The sequence below is a fragment of the Oryctolagus cuniculus genome, chromosome 3 (assembly GCF_964237555.1).
Source record: "Oryctolagus cuniculus chromosome 3, mOryCun1.1, whole genome shotgun sequence".
NCBI lineage: Eukaryota > Metazoa > Chordata > Mammalia > Lagomorpha > Leporidae > Oryctolagus > Oryctolagus cuniculus.
The window spans coordinates 128645234-128665290 of NC_091434.1; the positions used below are offsets into that span (position 1 = coordinate 128645234).

The 20057-nt window shown below is 42.5% G+C and overlaps 1 protein-coding gene across 50 annotated transcripts in view; it reads left to right on the top strand.

Moving 5' to 3' along the window:
* Window positions 1-20057, top strand: part of CLASP1 (cytoplasmic linker associated protein 1) — a 295826-nt gene that overhangs the window by 238565 nt on the left and 37204 nt on the right. For 39 of the 50 annotated variants that reach the window (XM_051838605.2, XM_051838621.2, XM_051838607.2 and 36 more), the window contains 5 exons: window positions 1404-1482; window positions 3009-3152; window positions 13100-13243; window positions 13787-13893; window positions 19619-19735. In XM_051838605.2, the coding sequence (XP_051694565.1) occupies window positions 1404-1482; window positions 3009-3152; window positions 13100-13243; window positions 13787-13893; window positions 19619-19735 (591 nt within the window). The remainder of the gene's footprint in view (window positions 1-1403; window positions 1483-3008; window positions 3153-13099; window positions 13244-13786; window positions 13894-19618; window positions 19736-20057) is intronic. The other 11 variants (XM_051838622.2, XM_070071082.1, XM_070071085.1 and 8 more) reach the window with 1 other exon arrangement.

A 20057-nucleotide genomic window follows, 5' to 3' on the forward strand; every position in this document is an offset into this window, starting at 1 on the left:
TCTGTAGATTGGTCTGAGTCCCTAAAGCACTTTCATCATTCCTACCCCTTGCTTGACTGCTGTTTATTTACTTAGCTGGTTATTATTCAGAAGGCCCAGTGATGGCTGACAGTTACGAGACCTGAGTGCGAGTTTACCTCAGTTTCCTTTCCTTTCCTGACAACAGCACACGTTTCCCGACTTAGCACACCAGTGCTGAAATGTATTCGGCACCCACTTCTGTCTGCAGACTGCAGATAGGAGGAACATTTTCTGTGTGGTTTGCTGAACTAGTCATTACAGTCATATATATTGAAGTGTATTTTGCTGTTGGAACTGGTCTCAAAGCTTGCTGGGCACAAATAACTGTTAGGAGAGAATGATGTTTTCAGTCAGGTTTACTTTTTATTAGTAATTATAATGATGTTAACACTGGAACCTAGTATGTGCCCCTTTCATCCCTTATTTCATCTAATTTTCAGGTCAGTCCTGTGAAGTAGCTGTTACAGCTTCATTTTACAGATTTGAAGCTACATCCTCCCTTATTCATTTTGCTGTCCTTCTGCAAATTGGGAAAATCTCTAAGAGGAAGTGATGTGATTACTCAGCCTCAGCTGGGATAGGTGTTTGCACTGCAGTCTTTATCTTGTTGATGTGGAAGTTACCTCGTGGTGCTCCCCACAGAGCTCAGTTAGGCAGTTTTAAGCCAGTCCTAGTCATCGCAGCATTTTGAAGCCAAGAACACCGACTTTCTCCAGCGCCAAGTCCCTCAGAGTTACTAGCTTGCTTTAGGGATGTGTGATAACTGCAAGAAATAGCATCAGTTAACAGCATGAACTGGAGCAAGGGAAGGGCTCCTCAGGCTCCAGACTTCTGCGTGTGATTTGTAGCTGGGTGGGGAACTTTGCATCATCTGCTGTGTCCAAAGCCTTCTTACGTGGTGGGTTACAAAACAGAGATCATAAATAGGTAGCAGGACCAACGAGGACCATATAGTTAGCTTAAGCAGAGTCAGCTATCAGCAGCCTCACCAGCATGTAGAATTACAATTTGGGAGTCACCAGTGTTTTTTGTGTGAGCAGTATTCAGAAAGGTAGCTGAAGAGATGGGGAACAGATCCCTAGAAGGAGAGGGAGGAGTCACATTCTGTTTATTGCTTAAAGTCTTACTGTTTAAAATAGCTACTCAAACTAAGTGTAGTGTGTGTTTCATGACTTTAAACAAGATTTTCATTCCTCCTTCTAGATTTTCTATATAATATGGTATTTATGTAAAGTGAATAGTACCATTAAAATATGAGCAGAGTTTTACATGTATTTCATCAGCTCTTCCTTTGTTAATCTCCAACAGTATGTTTTTAATATGTAATCTTACAAATTTTTTGTGATAAATTTCTTTAAAAACAAACATTTTTTTTAACCTAGGGACTCCTTTCCATTTGATCAGCAATTTAACATTTTGATGCGCTTTATTGTGGATCAAACTCAAACTCCAAACCTCAAGGTTAGTAACTATTTGTCATTATAATTCAACCTCTATAACTTAAATTTGCTTTTTTACACATGACTTATGTTCAGCTATTGTAAATCGGCTATGAGCATTTTTGTTCTACTCTTTGTGGATATGTTCCCATTTCTCTTGGTTTAAAACCTTTTAGAGGAATTAGTGGTTTCTTGGAAAGATACACGTTTAACTTTTTTAAAATTGCCAAAATGGTTTAACTTTTTTAGAACTGCCAAAACGGTTGTGATGCTATTAGGATTAAAAATTTTCCCAGTCTGCTTGATGCTGGACAACCAATTCCCAAGGGGCAAGAGTTGATGCAAGGAAACAATTTTATTCAAGAGGCTAGCAGGCTTGGGGGAAAGCAGCTATCTTCAGTCTCAAAAGTGTTTTTACTCCAGAGAGAACTTTAGAAAGAAGATACTTTTAAATCTTAAAAGAGAGAGGGGGGGGGGGATTGGGGAAGGTTAGAGAAGATATGGGTTCAGCTGATTGTTAGGCAGATTCTCAGGGTCAGCTTCCATAATCATCCTGACGCCAGGAGGCTCCCTTAACCTAAAGCTTGGCTGTTTGCAGTTAGTGGTTGTAAATTCTTCCTTATCTGAAGTTAGCAGTTCCAGCCATGTCCCTGCCATCAGTCCCTGGGATTCTTAAGCAATAATATTACGATGAATTCATCTGTTGATTCATCTGTTGAACTGAGCAAGCATTTTGATTAGTCCCAAGATCAGCAGTTCCCTTTTGTGAATTAGAAAGTGGAAAGAAAAGGAAGCTGTATTCACTTCACAGTTGCAGCTGGGTGGCTAGGCACAGGGTTAGAATGGGAAACAAGAAAGGAAGACACATTCATTATGGTCACAGTTGTACCGTGTTATGTTACTGCCAGCTCTGTCAGGGCTCCAGTTACTCCTCATGCTCACAAACATTGGGGAATTAGTCTTTCTCTCAATATTGTTTAATCAAGAAAATGAAGACATTCTGTTATATCGAGATAGGCATTCTTGTCAGAATGTTTCTTTAATGTTAACATCCTAAGACAATGAAAATTAACTGTTACGTGTTGTAGAAAATTGTAATTATAATAACGCGACTAAACGTGAAGGAGGACATGTGTGGTCATGTTCGTTGTATGTCCTACAGTCATTAACTCTTGTTTGGGTTATAGGATGAGCCTAATTAATAATCCTTTTCTCCTGGGGCCAAAATCAGTAGAGAGGTCAATGGAGAAATTAGAGCAGACCATGAGCTTGATGACTGAAAATCCTGCTTTTAGGGCCTGGCCCAGAATTGGTGACAAAACTGGCCCCGGAGTTGAACTTGCCCTTCCTGTCAGTGGCAGAGCTGCCCTGCTGGTTTGTATCATAACACAGGTGAGGAACAGAAGGTGGCTGTGTGCAGAAAGGTAGATCCAGGAGAAAGGAAGGAGGTTTTTCCTTCAACAAGGTTTATGTCTTTTTGACCATCAGTTAAGGATTGCATTCAAAAATTCATCATGTGTCCATGTTTGTAATCATTGGCTCTTTCAGGTCAAAGTTGCCATCTTGAAATACATTGAATCTCTGGCCAGACAGATGGATCCAACAGATTTTGTAAACTCCAGTGAGACAAGGCTTGCGGTTTCTAGAATCATAACCTGGACAACAGAACCAAAGAGTTCAGATGTGAGAAAGGTATGTGCAAGCAACCTAAAGTGTAGTTACCGACTGTTCTTAGGCATGAGAAGGAAATCTACTTAGAAATTGGAAGTCCACCCACTGTGCCAACACACAGACCTGTGTCACTTTTGCCTTGAAAATCAGGGCTTTGCTCTTGCTTCTTCTTTCTCCTGTGTTGCCCTGTTCCTGACTTCACATGCTGAAATGAGTCTGAAGTCTTATATGATTGGTACAGCTCAGTTTTCTCACACATCTGTTTTATGTGTTTTATAATATGAAAGTACCAGTTCAGTGCCTCTTACAAGGATGTTTGTTTTCCTTGTATCAGTCTATAACATGTATTTTGAAGATGGAATTATAGATCTAGAGCTAACTGGTTATAAGGTGCCTGATGGTAAGATGTGGTTGAAAAGTTTGATGAAATATCATGGGCACTTGATTTTAAAAAGGAAAAAACCCCTTTTGATATTATGCAACACTTGGAACACCAACTGAATCTGAGGAGTGAAGTGGGGTAGGGGTAGAATTCAGATTCTTGAGATACTCTGATACCAAGATGTTGTTGTTTTATTAGTTCAGGAGAAATATTTGCTACTTTCTTCTGAGATGGTACTTTGAGAGGGATACAACAAAGTAAAGAATACAGGCTACTATTACTTTCATTGGTAGCTAGTCATCTGCTTCATAGAATGGTGATAAGATTAATACCGTGCAGCATTAATCAGTCTCTGACACGCTACAAGTTATTGCTGTGGTTGCTGTTGCTGTTACTCTGGTTCTCTTCCTGTCGAGGTAGTATTCTGCTCTTGGATTTCATACATGGTTGTTGCTAGCTTTCCCTTTATAGAAAAGCTTTGCCTTTGGTACTTTTGGAAGCCAAATTTCTCACTTCTGCCTTCAGACTAAACATAATTTGATTTTGGTTATTTGTGTGTAATCATGAAGCTTGCATTTTTTTTTTCTTTTATTCTGTACTTCTTCCACTGCCATCTCTACCACTGTAGGTCTCTGGCCTTAGGGCAGGGTGGAACATGTGAACTGCTTGGGTCTGGGCAGGGCAAAGGAAGGCAGTCCCAAGCAATAGTTAGCATGTCAAGTGCAAGTGGTAGACACTTAACTGTCTCTCTAATGGTGTTCAAAGAAGAGAACTGAAGAATGTTCTAAAAGGTTTCTTTGGAAAGTTCACAGTCCATTTAATTCTCACATCCCTACTATAGTAATAAACTAAGTTGTCCAAAGTCAAAAGGACAAAGGTAAACCTTTTTAAAACAATCATACAGAATTATTCTAATAAAAACTAATATTTTTGATTCATGATTCTTTGGTAAAATATCTCAACATCTATGAAAAGAAATTCCATTGGCAGCATTTAACCAGTAAGCTCATTTGGAATTTGGGAGGTACAGTGGAAGATGACTGGATGATTTAGTTTGGCTTAAAAGTCAGAAAAGGATATTTCTGTTATAATTTTCCAAATCTCAAGATCAGCCAATGTAAACATAAATATTAAGTAAAATTTGATTTACGATCCTTAGTTATAACATGTTAGTATGAGTCTGTGCCAGTGTGTGTTCTCTGCCATGAGCTGAAACATGTTCTAGATTTGCATATTGCCATGACTAGGGCCTGTTTGGGAGCAACTCATTTTGAGCATTGGGTTCACTTTCTGTGAACAGGCACATTAGAAAATTTGGGCTTGGACTTAACTGTCCTCTTCTAGTCAAGACATTGCAGGAACTTCCCTGCTTGAACTATCTAAAAGCCTGAGGCTGTACAAACCTCAGCTTACTTTAATACCAGCTCAAGCCAAATATGATGAGGAATTAGATTTATTTATTTATTTATGAGGAATTAGATAGCACGTGCTTCATTGGCTGTTTGATCTTTGCACTTTCACGTCACAAAGCGCTGTCTCATTTAGTGTGCTACTTCTGATGGCTGCACCTGCTTCTCCCTGTTCCCCGTTATGAAGGCTGCCTAATCCCTTGCCTCTGGGCTGAATTCACACTCCCATTCTAACCCAACAATCTTCATCTTCTGAGGAATTTGAGAAATTTTAGATCAGTAGTTTGGCTGCATTTAAAATCAGTGTAGAGGCCGGCGCCGTGGCTCACTAGGCTAATCCTCCACCTTGCGATGCCGGCACACCGGGTTCTAGTCCCAGTCGGGGCGCCGGATTCTGTCCCAGTTGCCCCTCTTCCAGGCCAGCTCTCTGCTGTGGCCCGGGAGTGCAGTGGAGGATGGCCCAAGTGCTTGGGCCCTGCACCCCAAGGGAGACCAGGAGAAGTACCTGCCTCCTGCCATCGGATCAGCGTGGTGCGCCGGCCGCAGCGGCCATTGGAGGGTGAACCAACGGCAAAGGAAGACCTTTCTCTCTGTCTGTCTCTCTCATTGTCCACTCTGCCTGTCTAAATAAATAAATAAATAAATAAAATAAAATAAAATAAAATCAGTGTAGAGTCCTGGACTCTATTTCTAGATAATTTTATTTACTTGGTGCAGAGCAGAGTCTGAACTTTGTGTCCTTTTTGGTTGGGATTCCTTCTACTCTTGGCTGATTTTTAATTAACGGAGTTCAGACCCAATATTTTAGAATATTGACCTGAGAGTAAATCTCTAGACATGTATGGGGCTGACACTGTGGCACAGTGGGTTAAAGCCACAGCCTGTGGTACTGGCACCCCATAGGGCACCAGTTTGAGTCCCAGCTGCTCTACTTCTGATCCTGCTAAGCACATGGGAAAACAGCAGAGGATGGCCCAAGTGCTTGGGCCCCTGCACCCATGTGGGAGATCCAGATGAAACTCCTGGCTCCTGGCTTTGGCCTGGCCCAACTCTGGCTATTGTGGGCTTTCAATACATATTTTGAATGAATTAATGAATGATAAACACCCACAGGCAAATTATTTCAAATGACATTTTGAAGCCATCATGTTTAAAAACTACAAGTATAGTCTTAAAAGTCCCCTCATTTGCCCTCTCTATTAGTTTTCTATTATGTAACAAATTACCACAAACACAGCAGTTTGAAACAACACATGCTTTTTTTTTTTTTTTTTTTTAAAGATTCGTTTATTTATTTGAAATGCAGAGTTAGCAGGTTCACTCCCCCAATAGTCACAGCAGCAGAGCCGGGAACTCCATCTGGGTCTCCTACATAAGTGACAGGGGCCCAACCACTTGGGCCATCCTCTGTCACTTTTCCAGGCACATTAGCAGGGAGCTGGATCAGAATCGGAGCAGATGGAACTGGAACCAGTGCTCATATGAGATGCTGGTGTTGCACGTGGCAGCTTAACCTACCATGCTGCAGCACTGGCCCCACAACACATGTTTATTGTCTCCCAGTTCCTTTGGGTTAGGAGTCTGGCATGATTCTCTGGGTTCTTTGCTCAAGGTTTCACAAGGCAGAATTCAAGCTATCCCTTGGTCTGTACTCTCAGCTGAGGCTCAGGTCAGCCTCCAGCTCACTAGTTGTTGGGAAAAATCTGTTTCTTATGGGTGTGGAACAAAGATGCCTGCTTTCTTTCTGTCAGCCAGGGGCCAGTCTCAGCTTGCAGGGGCTGCCCTGCAGAATGTTGGTTTCTTCAAAGTCAGCAAGACAATATCTGAAGAACTGATATTTAAAAGCTTCCCAGATTTGATGAGGAATATTAATCTGTGCATCTAAGGAGCTCAACAAACTCTAAGAAAAAAGTTCCACACTTAGACACATCAAAATCCAATGAGTTGCTCCTAAAACCAGCAACAGGGGATCAGCTCATTGTATCTATTGTACCCTCAATAATATTAACAGTTGATTTCTCATCAGAAACCGTGGAGGATGGAAGGCAGTGGGTAACATTCAAAGTGCTGAAAGACTGCCAGCCAAGAATTAATTAGTACACTGTTCATCAAAAATGAAGGCGTGGGGCTAGTGTGGTGGTGCAGCAGCTTAAGCCCCTACTTGTGACACTAGTATTCCATTTGGAGTAGCAGTTTGAGTGCCAGCTGATGTGCTGGTGATCCAGCTTCCTGCTAAGGTGGATTGTGAAGGCAGTGAATAATGGTCTCTGTACTGGGCCCTGCCACCCATGTGGGAGAACAGAATGCCTGGTTCATGGCTTTGACCAGGCCCATTGTCAGATTGCTCTTGGGGCCATCTGGGGAGTAGTAAACCAGTAAATGGAGATCCATCTCTCTCTCTGACTCTCTGCCTTTCCAATAAATAATTAAATCTTTTTTTAATGGAGAAATTAATACGAACACAGATATCTCCCTCACTTTGAATGTACCTGATTAACTTTGACCCACTCAGGATAGCCTCCCCTTTGATTAACTCAGAGTCAGAGAGGGGCCTTTTTTATGTCCAGAAATCCCTTGTGCTGGGTAACAGTCATGAGAGAGACATCAGTCCTGTTCACAAGTCTCACTCACTCAGTGGGAATGGGGTGGGACGAGGCGTCTGTAGCATGTTTTTCAAGGGGTTGGCAGGAATCTTCCATAGTTACTTGATAACTGCTTAGATCTTACCTAAGTAAGAGGGAGTCTCCCAGCCCCCTACCTGGATCCCACTGGTTCAGCTTACTTAGCAGCTGCCCCTGTGCTGCATTCTGGGAACTCTTTGGGTTTGTTTTTTGGTCGCTTACCATATCTGTGACTCCAGATTATTTGGCTTTCTTGCACATAGCCAGGACTGTTTGATTGAAGCAGGTCTGTAAAAGCATGGGATTCAAACACAGATTGAGTATCTGTTATCCAGACTACTCAGGGACAGAAGTCTCCAGATTTCAGAACTTTTTTAGTTTTAGAATTTTTGCATAGGCTTAACAGATCTGCTTGAGCTTTCCCTAATCTATAAATTGAACTCTAAAATCTGAAGTTGTTTGAATGGTACGCTCAAAATGTTTTGACTGTGCATTCCTTTGCTCCATAAACTACAAAACTACAGGTTACACAATAGGACATGCAGATTCATCCTTGCTGGAGGCAGATCCAGTTTTACATAAAGGCCTTATTTTGGTGTAACCTCCAGTGGATATTTAGAAATACAGTTGCCATTATAAGGGATGAAGCTGCCTTACCCAAGATACTGAGATGTATTTGAAGCATTGTCTCAATGAATGTAGTGGTTAAATAAATTAAAATACTTTGGAAATTGTGATGTGATATATATCAGTGTGCTCTGAAATCTAAAATTGTCCTCATTTTTAAAGCAGTTGTAGAAATTAGCCAAGACTATCCTTATCTAGGTAATTTAGTGCCTTTTAATTTGTTTAAGTGTGGGAGTGGGCCGGCTCCGCAGCTCACTAGGCTAATCCTCCACCTAGCGGTGCCGGCACACCGGGTTCTAGTCCCGGTCAGGGCACCGGATTCTGTCCCGGTTGCCCCTCTTCCAGGCCAGCTCTCTGCTGTGGCCAGGGACTGCAGGGGAGGATGGCCCAAGTACTTGGGCCCTGCACCCCATGGGAGACCAGGATAAGCACCTGGCTTCTGCCATCGGATCAGCGCAGTGCGCTGGCTGCGCCGGCCGCGGTGACCATTGGAGGGTGAACCAACAGCAAAGGAAGACCTTTCTCTCTCTGTCTCTCTCTCTCACTGTCCACTCTGCCTGTCAAAAAAAAAAAAAAAAAAGTGTGGGAGTGTTGACTGGTTGTATAGACCAAGCTGTATATAGAACACTAGTTCTTTCTTGGTTTTCTTGATGCACTGCACATGATATAGAGTGATAGACTGTGTTACTGATAGAAAGTAACTGCTAAAGTTTGGCCTCTATTTGACTTCTGACTCAACCACTTGTTAGTGGTATAAGCAAGTAATTTCATCTCTGAGTTCTAGTTTATGATCTGTGAAGCAACAATACTAATACTTGTCCCAGGCATTATTGGGAGGATTCATTGCCATAAAGCATATAAAATAAATATATGCCATGAAGCATATAAAATAAACTTGATTTCTTGCAGCTCCTGCTATCGTTCTTTAATTGTTGTTTTACTTTTGCTATTGTTTTATTGTTTATGGAACAAACAGTACCAGATTTTTCACCAGTATTTAGGAAGCCATGTGGTCAAAATACAGCAATGACAATAGAATTTTAAATTGTATTTTTGTATTTTAGGATTCAGAATGCCAGTAGGCTTATATGATTCTCTTTGTCAGATGAAGTTACAGATGCTCTTTTGAGAAATGTGGGAAATGAAGGAGACATGTCAAAAGAAACCTAGCAGGTAGAAAGACGCTGTTGGCCAGAGCAGGGAAAGTACATAAATAGCCTTTGAAGGGTGAAATCTCTAAGTGACTTTTTAAGAAATCTTTGATGACTGTAGAGACAGCATGGCCTGTTCTAAAAGCTAAGGGTTTTGTCATCAAGTAATGTGTGAATCTCAGCTTAACTATATAATTCAATTCCTTTCTGGTCTTATTTTGACCTCTGATCCTCTGTTTCATCATAGGAAGCAAGAATGCCACTACTTCCAGGAAGGGTAAAGGACCTAGCAAATGGTTGAGAGTCAAAACGGTCCACATTTGTTGTTATTATTCCTAACTTTTTTCTTTTTTGAGTGTATGCATCTCAGTGATTTTATGTAAACAGCCAAATACTTTTCTAGCTAACAAATAGCCAAGATTAATTAAGCACTTGCTGCTTCTCTGATCCCCTCCTGCCTTTCCTGTTTGCCAGTCCCCGCTGCAGCGTAGTCGAGTAGGTGAGCATCTCCCCAGTAGGTCAGCTTCAGTCTGCTCTGGGCCTGGAGAAGGAAACTTGGAAGAAAATTGTAAACAGGTAGCTTGAGAATCCTGTACTAATTTCAAACAACACACTTCACTGTTTGCATTTTAGATTATTAATACCAGTTACCCTTGTGAAGACACTGGGGAGATTTTTGAAGAAACCTAAAATTAATATGATAGTATGTGAGTGTGTGTGTCTGTGTGTGCACGCACGCACCTGTGTCAGTGTTTGTGTGTTGTGGTGTGTTTTGTGATTAACTGCTCTTCCCAGTGGAATAACCGTGATAAGTGTAGATTGCTATCATATTTTAATAGAGTAGTCCAGAAGAGAGATACTAAATGAAAAATGCCTACAAGTGTCAAAAACACCCATTTGGTGGTTTGATGGAGCAATTTTAATGACAATCAGAAGGGAGCAGTAAGAGTCGTTCGATAAACAAGAAAACTCTGCTTTTCCTCCCAAACTTTAGATTTTTCTCACGTATTGATCAACACTGAAGCATTGATCAAAGCTTTCCTCATGTCCTGTCTGCTAGGAAGAGTAAGGTGTATGGCAGTCAAGGTAGCTGATGGCCCTGGGAGTTCTCATCACATAGTAGTGGGGAGATTGAAGAGCCTTTTGTCCTCATCCCAGATTCCACTGCAAGGGTAGACATGAAAATCACTCTTTTTAAGTTGCTGTTTGATCCTTAATGCCAGTGGCCCTGGAGTTGTCAGCAGACAACTGAGTGAAAGTGTCAGCAGAGCACTGAGTCTTTAGCCTGGCTGTCTAATAGGTCTGCTTCCTGTTGAGACAGCAGTGCAGAGATAGGACAAGAATTGTGGTATGCTCCACTTTTTGAGTTAGTGTTAAGCCTGAACTATGCCCTAGGCTTTTTTTTTTTTTTTTTTTTTTTTTTTTTTTTTTTTTTTTGACAGGCAGAGTTAGACAGTAAGAGAGAGAGAGACAGAGAGAAAGGTCTTCCTTCCGTTGGTTCACCCCCCAGATGGTTGCTACAGCCAGCACGCTGCGCCTATCCAAAACCAGAAGCCAGGTGCTTCCTCCTAGTCTCCCATGCGGGTGCAGGGCCCAAGCACTTAGGCCATCCTACACTGCCTTCCCGGGCCACAGCAGAGAGCTGGACTGGAAGAGGAGCAACCAGGACAGAATCCGACGCCCCAACTGGGACTAGAACCCAGGGTGCCAGCGCCGCAGGTGAAGGATTAGCCAAGTGAGCCACAGTGCCGGCCGCCCTAGGCTTTCTTAAATACATTTTTCCAACCAGCTCTATATTAAGAATTATTGCTTTAATGAGATTATATTGGGGGTAACAATAAAAATAATCCTGATTTTTTCCTTGCTTATATTCTGATATAACATATTCTAGAAAGAAATGGTGGTCTCTTAAATAAAGACAGTGGCTCATTCCACCTAGAATTACTCTGTTGGAGAAGTAATGATAACATTTTATCATTTTCAATCAGCAAAATCCAGCTGCCTATGCTCTACTGAATCGAGGACATGGATTTTTTTTCTACTGCTAAAACACCAGTCTATTGCTTTCTTTTCTCTTTATAGTGCAATTTTTTCTGCATGCCTTGTTTTTTTCTAACATGTAATGATTTTTTTTTAAATGCACAGATTGCTCTGCATGATTTTTGGAATTTGCTGTGTCATACAAATATATGAGGGTACTTCAAAAAGTTCTTGGAAAAATTGAATTAAAAGATAATGTGGATTTTCCACAAACTTTTTAAAGTACTTCATAGGAATCATGTTAATAGTACATTAAATTGGTGGTGAAACAGATTTCTTCAGATAATGATTTATTAAAAGTGTTTCAGTAGTGAAACATAGAAAAATGCATTTTAGTACCATCAGTAATACTGTTGTTGCCTGTGATGTAAAAGTACACTGGCCACTTGTTTTTTAATAAGTGGAAAGACTGTTCATGGCTCTTCAGAGATAAAGAGAAAAAAGCTGTGTGCTTTTTCTCAGTGCTATGTTTAATGAATGCTTTTGCTAAATGTTGAAAGTAATTTTTGATTCTATAAATAACATTATTATACTGATACTCTTTATGCATAATTAATTTTTGTTTTAAGGACATTTGGGTCTTCAGATTTTTTTTTCTTTTTCCAGGCACAAAATAGCTATTTTCTCCTAAATAGGCCTAGTGTTATTTTTAACACTGTAAGAGCATTGAAGTATTTTATGATATTTATTTCCAAAGAACTTCTCAGCAAGCACATTTTTATATAATATTCTATATCATGGAAAAATATTCTGAATAAATCCTATAATCATTAAAAATCATAGTCTTTAAAAAGACTTCATGCTAAAAAATGAGAAATTATTGTATACAGAGGACCAGTTTTCATAATGTCTTCCTTTTTCTTGACTCTTAGAAATTAATAAGAAATGCCAATTGGTATTCAGTAAAATTTCCACCTGGCTTAGCTTTAATAATCAAAACCCTTGTGATTCATTCTTCAGGCATTATATGTTTTAAGCTCAGATTGCGTGCTAGTAAACAGTGCCGTAGAAAGCACATTACTTTGGAGGAGCCTGAGTCTTGCTGGCTGCTCCTGTTTCAGCCCATTGCTGCCCCCAGCTCTGCTGTGGTCGTTACAAGCAGTCATGCAGTGTGTTGCTTAACTAATAAGGAAAGTGGAACGTTGCCCAAAAGACAGAACAGCAAGTTTTGAATGTGCATCATGGAAAGTTCAGTTTACTTTCCAAAGTCTGTCTTCTCAGTTCATAGGTGTAAAAGTGCGAGTTTTCAGATGCATTTAAACTCTTTCTCTGGTATTTCTTGGTCACAAGTAGTGGGATTGAAAAAAGTGGTTTCTCAAGCTCCTGTGATGGCAGCTTGGTGAGACAGGCGTTCTTTCCAGGGCATGCTGGGAACCCTGTTCAGTCTGACTTGTTAGAGTAGAAACAATCTTATACACTTAAAATTTTTTTGATCATTTCATTTACCTATTTCCCTGCTTCCTTCATAGTGCCAGACAACAAAGGGAAAGTTGGAGGAATTTAGTATTGATGTGCTATGGAAATCCAAGACTGGGGCATTAAGATGAAGCAGGGTTTATTTTCCAGATTGAAGTCAAACTGTCTGTTATTGAAAATGTTGGTTTTGTTTTTGTGCCTTCTTATTAGTGATATAATTTACTTATACAGAAATATTTTCTCCTTAAGACAATTTTAATGAATATTTTGACCAAGATTTGCTATTGTACATCATGTAAATTAATCTCGGTTCTTTTTCTAGGCAGCACAAATTGTGCTCATCTCTCTGTTTGAATTGAACACTCCTGAATTTACTATGTTACTTGGTGCCTTGCCAAAAACATTCCAGGATGGTGCCACCAAACTCCTGCATAACCACCTCAAGAATTCCAGCAACACCAGTGTGGTGAGTGCCCTGGCTGTGCTTGGTGCCTCCATGCCTATCCTGACCTTTGCATATCCTGGTCTAGAACTTACTCTCACTGAATGACCAGCTTCCTTGTTCTCTGTTAGTAGACTATGAGCATCCCTAGTGGGGACCATATGCTTGTTCCTGACATATTCCCAGTGAAGAAGTGAACCTCGCATTTAAATATGGCCTTTTTCTTAGGGTAGTTTATTCTTACTAGTTAAATTCTTACTCTGTCATTTAATTGTTTACTCATTCATTGAGTTGGTCTTCCTTTTTTAACACTGTGAAGATACAAATGCTCAGTTGTGTCTGTCACTGTAGCACAACCCACATTAGTCATTCAACGCCAGAGATGCCTACATGGCAGCTGTTTTGGATTTACATGCATTTGAAATTGTCCTTGTGGTTCTGAAAAAAGTATTATGGGCAGATTCTACCCATTCATACACATGTAGGTTAAAAGAACATGGGAAGAGTGGAACTGTCTCCTGTAGACAGGCCCCTTGAATAATGGTGCCTGTTCTGCCTTTATCCCAGGGATCTCCAAGCAATACAATGGGCCGGACGCCCTCTCGACACCCCAGCAGCAGGACCAGCCCCCTGACCTCACCCACTAACTGTTCCCATGGCGGACTGTCTCCAAGGTAAAGGCTCTTCCACAGAAGTAAAAGAGCTGCACTACTTCAGTGTCTGCACAGCCTATTTGTAGACTTTTTGACTAAGCATACCAAAAAGAGTGGCATATTCAGGAGACCACAGGCTTAGTCCCTACTCAAATTCTATCTGTATTCTGGGGCAGAGGGCTTAACTTCTTTGGTAAGACAAAGAATTTGTGCTGAATGTTCTCTGTGGTTCTTCCAGCTCTAAATACTCTCTGGTACCTCACAGAGTTTAGAACTGAAAGTTGTATTTATTACTGTCTACACAGAATCCATGAGGGAGCTCATTACCTGTTCTGCAAGTGACAGGAGAATGTTTTAAAGGTATTTAGTCATCCAAGTATACCCTTTATTGTTGGCCCACACCAAGTCTCGAGTAGTCTTCCAGCCAAGGGGCCGTCCCAGGCATGCTTGTTCTCATGTCTAAAGCAGGCCCCACTGCTCTGGAAATAAAATAGTTTTGTGCTCTCGGACAGTCCTTGCAAACACTATGCAGAATCCAGTGCAGTGACTGTGGAAGAGAAACTGCTCTTCCAGGGGAACCTTTGGATAACACTTTTTGTCTGGACAGCCTTTTTTCTTTCTTTCTTTCTTTTTTAATATTTATTCATTTATTTGAAAGGCAGAGTTACAGACAGGCAGAGAGAGAGAGAGAAGTCTTTCATCCACTGGCTCACTCCTCAAATGGCTGCAACAGCCAGAGCTGGGCCAATCTGAAGCCAGGAGCCAAGAGATTCCTCCAGGTCCCCAACATGGGCATAAGGACCCAAGCACTTGGACCATCCTCCATTGCCTTCCCAAGCCATAGAATAGAGCTGGATGGGAAGTAGAGCAGCCAGGACTCAAACCAGCACCCATATGGGATGCCGGCACTGCAGGTGGTAGCTTTACCCACTATGCCACAGCAATGGTCCCTGGCCAGAGCCTTCTATATGGTGGCTGTAGTGATCCCCCTCACATGGGGCAGAGTCACCCATGACTAGAACAACAGGGGTCACATGGTGTGATTGTTTGCAAGAAGTCCAGATCCTTGGGGTCACTAAAGTAAGACCAGGACACTTTGGTCCTGAAGGTTGCTGATGCTGAGATCTTAAAAACACCACAAGAATGCCACTTCCCCTTTAAGAGTTACCTCCCTTACAAGGGGTTATCAAAACATAAAGGCTTTAGAATTGAGATTTTTAAGTGATCAGGTCTCCCAAACTGCTTTCTCACTCCTAAAACTCTCTCTAGCTCCTTAGCTCTCCTGTAAATGTTTTGGACATCTAAGTATTTTGTATACCTGCAAGATCCTACTGTTTATATTGCCCTTTGCTTATTCCTCCAGATGTCCTCCTGTGCTAAAAGTAGGTACAAAGAAGGATGTTAGGTGTCTAAATTCAGGCTTTGCCGTGCTGACTTCAGCTGGCTGTTAGCAGACATACAGCTGAGACCAGAAACTTAATGAAAAGATGTCTGGCTTTCCTTGGGTACAACTGAGGCTCCCTAGGCTTTCTCAATGCTAAGTTGTACACAGAGGTTAAAGAATGTGCGTTAATGACCATGATCCAGTGTTGGCAGGAAAATCATAAACTCCTTCCTGAAAGGGAAAATGCTGTGGAAAACTAACATTCTGTATAAACCAGTTGCCTTTACCTAGAAGTGGTGCTTGATTGTGAACACTGCTCTTCCATGATACACAGTTCATAATCTTATCTTTTAGTTATGAAGGTGGCTCATTTTAAAGCGGTAAGCCAAAAGCTAGAATGAACTGAGCTAAAAGGGGGATAGTTGTGTGTGCGCAGGAGCAGACAGTTGATGGGGCTGCTGGCATAATCCCTCAGGACCACAAACTGGCCACATGCGACCTTCCTGGGTCCCCTGATTGTTAGCAATTTTAATTATTTTTCCAATCACCATTTCTTCTTTGTTGTCCTCATCTTAATTTTTACTGTTAGGAATACAGATCAGTATAAGAAATAAAGAGTTTTATTTTCAGTATTAAAATAATCCAAGTGTCACCTAAATATTATCAACAAACTGGTCTTTTTATTTTAAAGATTTATTTATTTATTTGAATGTCGGAGTTACACAGAGAAAGGAGAGACAGAGAGAGATATTTTCCATCTGCTTATTCACTTCTCAAATGGCCTCAGAGCCAAGAGCTTCTTTGAGGTCTCCCACATGGGTCCAAGAACTTGGGCCCTCCTCTGCTGCTTTCCCAGGTGCATTAGCAGGGAGCTGGATCAGAAGTGGAGCAGCCAGGACTCCAACTGACACCCATATGGGATGCCAGTGCTTCAGACAGCTTAACCCACTGCGCCACAGTACCAGCCCCAACAAATTATTCTTTAAGGGATTAGTTTGTTATGGAGCTTCTTTGTTTAAAAAAATTGCCCTCTTTCAGTGCATAAATAACCAGATGCTCCTAGCCAACTTGAGCTCAAAAGGAGAAATGATTTCTCCTCACCACCCAAAACTATCTAGCAGGAAAAAAAATGACCTCATGACAAGAAGTAGTCCAATATGCTTTCCAGCAGGCAAATCATAAAACAGTGAATTCTTCCTCCAAGTCAGAGCATTGACTACGGAGGTGACACATAAGGTCTGCAGTACATTCCCTCAGCTGTGCTCTTAAACCATTGATTTTGTGTGACTTTCTGTTACTTTGATTTGACTGGGTGGTGCTGTTGGTTTTGTTTTTGTTTTTGTTTTTTTTTTAAAGATTTATTTGTGGAGCTAGCACTGTGGCACAGCAGGTTAACGCCCTGGCCTGAAGTGCCAGCATCCCATATGGGTGCCGGTTTGAGACCGGCTGCTCCACTTCCAATCCAGCTCTCTGCTATGGCCTGGGAAAGCAGTAGAAGATGGCCCAAGTCTTTGGGCCCCTGCATCTGCATGGGAGACCCAGAAGAATCTCCTGGCTCCTGGCTTCGGATCGGTGCAGCTCTGGCCATTGCAGCCAATTGGGGAGTGAACCATCAGAGGGAAGACCTCTCTGTCTCTCTCTCTCTCTCTCTGCCTCTCTGCCTCTCCTCTCTCTTTTTTTTTTAAAAGATTTATTTATTTATTTGAAAGAGTTACAGAGAGAGAGAGAGAGACACAGAGAGACAGAGAGATCTTCTACCCATTGGTTCCCTCCCCAAATGGGTACAATGACCAGGGCTGGGCCAGGCCAAAGCCAATAGCTTCTTCTGGGTCTCCTATGTGGGTGCAGGGGCTCAAGCACTTGGGCCATTCTCCACTGCTTTCCCAGACACATTTGCAGGGAGCTGGATCAGAAATGGAACAGCCAGGACTTGAACTGGTGCCCATATGGGATGCCGGTGTCCTAGGTGGCAGCTTTACCTGCTGTACCACAACACTGGCCCCAAGGGAAGTTTTTAGTTTTTCAACTAATACTAAGTACCTAAATGTACCAGGTTTTTTTGTTTTTTGTTTTGTTTTTTTTATTTCAAACAGTATACCCGTGGATGATAGTAATAATAAGGAGCTATTCTAAAATGATAAACAGATCTGGTAGTGTCCTTAAAATGTCACTGTGAAGAAGTCTTTGTTACCACCCCCATGGTGTCAGGAATGCTGCAGCTGAAGGGTGAAGCATTGGTAACACATCCCCCCCGTATGCACGAGAAGAATCACGGGGACGAGATTTAGGAGCTGCAGCTGTTCGTCCTTAGGTACATGTTTGTATTTGAGTTCATCTTACACAGTGTGACTTTACAATAAATGAAAAACAGTTCCAAGGGACTTCAGCAATTGTCTGAATCGGAGTTCCATGCTCCAGGCTGCCATAGGATCTGAGCAGAAAGAGAGCAGAGTGGTGCCCCATAGATCAGCACTGTGTCCCCTAACAATAGAAGGTAATTAATGGTGCTTTGGTTTTAAGTAAAATCTCCTCCTGTCAGGATCAGATCTGTCCAAGGAATCAAGGTGAGCATTAATGGGGACAGTTCTCTTACCCTCAGAGGTGCTTCCTCCCCTTTTGTCAGCAGAGCTGCTGCCTAAGGAGCCACCCATGTTCCTCTAGTGCCCCTACCCCTGACTAGTGTGGGACTTGGCAAAGGCCTAGAGGCCCCCTGTGCCTCGGTGACCTCTCCACTTCACACCTTATTTCCTTCTAGAGCAGGGACCAAAGCTGTCTCTGGGGGACACTGGCATGCAGGGGATATTGCTTTTAGGACCACCTGAATGCCAGTGAGGGCAGGAGCTGTCTCTGACACCGAGGACTCTGTCCCTGGCCTTGCCTCATGTTAGCAGGCAGTTCAGCACCCCTTCCCTGTCTCTCATTCTATGCTTTTGAGCTGAAACAGTTGATAGAACTTTCTTTTTAAAATAAAGATTTATTTATTTACTTGAGAGAGTTACAGAGAGAGGGAGAGACAGAGAGAGGTCTTCCACCCAGTGATCCACCCAGTGATTCACTCCCCAAATGGCCGCAATGGCTAGAACTGAGCTGATCCAAAGCCAGGAGTCAGGAGCTTCTTCTGGGTCTCCCATGTGGGTGCAGGGGCCCAAGACTTGGGTCATCTTCCACTGCCCTCCCAGGCCATAGCAGAGAGCTGGATCAGAAGAGGAGCAGTTATGACATGAACCAGCACCCATAAATAATGCCAGTGCTTCAAGCAGTGGCTTTACCCCCTATGCCAAAGAACTGGGCCCAGAACTGTTTTTTTGTTTGTTAATAAAAGATTATTTATTTGAAAGAGAAGGAAAGGCAAGGGGTGGGGAAAGAGAGAGAGAGAGAGAGATATTCCATCACCTGGTTCACTCCCCAAATGGCCACCATGACCAGAGCTGGGCCAGGCCAAAGCCAGGAGTTTTTTCCAGGTCTCCCACATTGGTGCAGGGGCCCAAGGACTTGGGCCATCTTCTACTGGTTTCCCAGGTGCATTAGCAGGGATCTGAAGTGGAGCAACCAGGACTCAATTCGATACCCATATGGGATTCCGGTGCTACAGGCTGTGGCTTTATTCCCTGTGCCACAAAACCAGCCCCAGTAGAACTTTCTTGAGGAGCTCTGCACCCTAAGGTCCACGAGTGATATTTGTGAAGGTGAAGACCTGTGTTCCCCAATGAATTTTAGTCCTCAGGTTAGGTGACAGAAGCAGACCAGTTTTGATTCCGGTTTCCCTTTGAACTGGCCCTATCATGGTGCTGCTGCTCTTTCAAAAGGGAATCGTTCCGAAAGCCGCTATCCCATGCTGGAGTGTGCTGGTCAGAAAGGAGCATCCCCAAAGCCTCCTGCCACAGTCCCCAGGCTCCCAGTTGGATTGAGGCCCTATAATTCTGTCTTGGTTCTTTCTAAAACAACTAACAAGTTATCTGAGGCTGAACAGCCCTATTTTCTTAAGTGTAAGTCTTATAATGGCCACCCCAGTGCTGGCAGCACACACACACACACACACATACTCACACACACTGTCTCAGGTAAGCACACTCAGATTACACACACACACACACAGTCTCAGGTAGGCACACTCAGATTCTCAGGTGATTTTAAGTAAACGTATCCCATGGTTGCGAGGGGAAACAATGAAGTAGTCTTAATGGCCAAATTGTAAAACAAAATTTATTCTTTTTCTCTGTATGGTGAAGTGTTAATTTTGCTCCAGCTGACTGAGAGACTTTGTCAAGGAAAGAAGAGGCACTTAGAATATAGCGCCTTCCTCCTACCCTGCCTTTGCCTTTTGTGTTTCTCTCTCTGATTTTCCTCTTCTGATCACTGCAGTCGGTTATGGGGTTGGAGTGCCGATGGGCTATCGAAGCACCCACCTCCTTTTTCTCAGCCTAACTCCATTCCCACCGCTCCCTCCCACAAGACTCTCAGGCGCTCTTACTCTCCCAGGTAACAAGCTACCTGTTAAACTTGTCTGAGGTGTCACAATATTATTGTGTTTCCACGGTCGTCTCAGGTCTTAGGAAAGCCTCTCAGCTGCCTCCAGACTGGTCCTGCCTTGGTGTGGCCTAGCAGGGGTAGAGCCTTGGTGAGAAGTGTGAGCAGGTGTGTGGTCTCGGCCAGATCTTAGAAGCAGGGTCGTGTCACATCCCAAGGGTGGATGACTCTTGTCACCAGACTGATTCTTCACCATCTACTGGTTGTCGGCCTTCCAGCCCAAGCAGTGCTCAGGCCCCAGAGGGGACCTCAGGAAATGCAGAAGGTCAAGGCA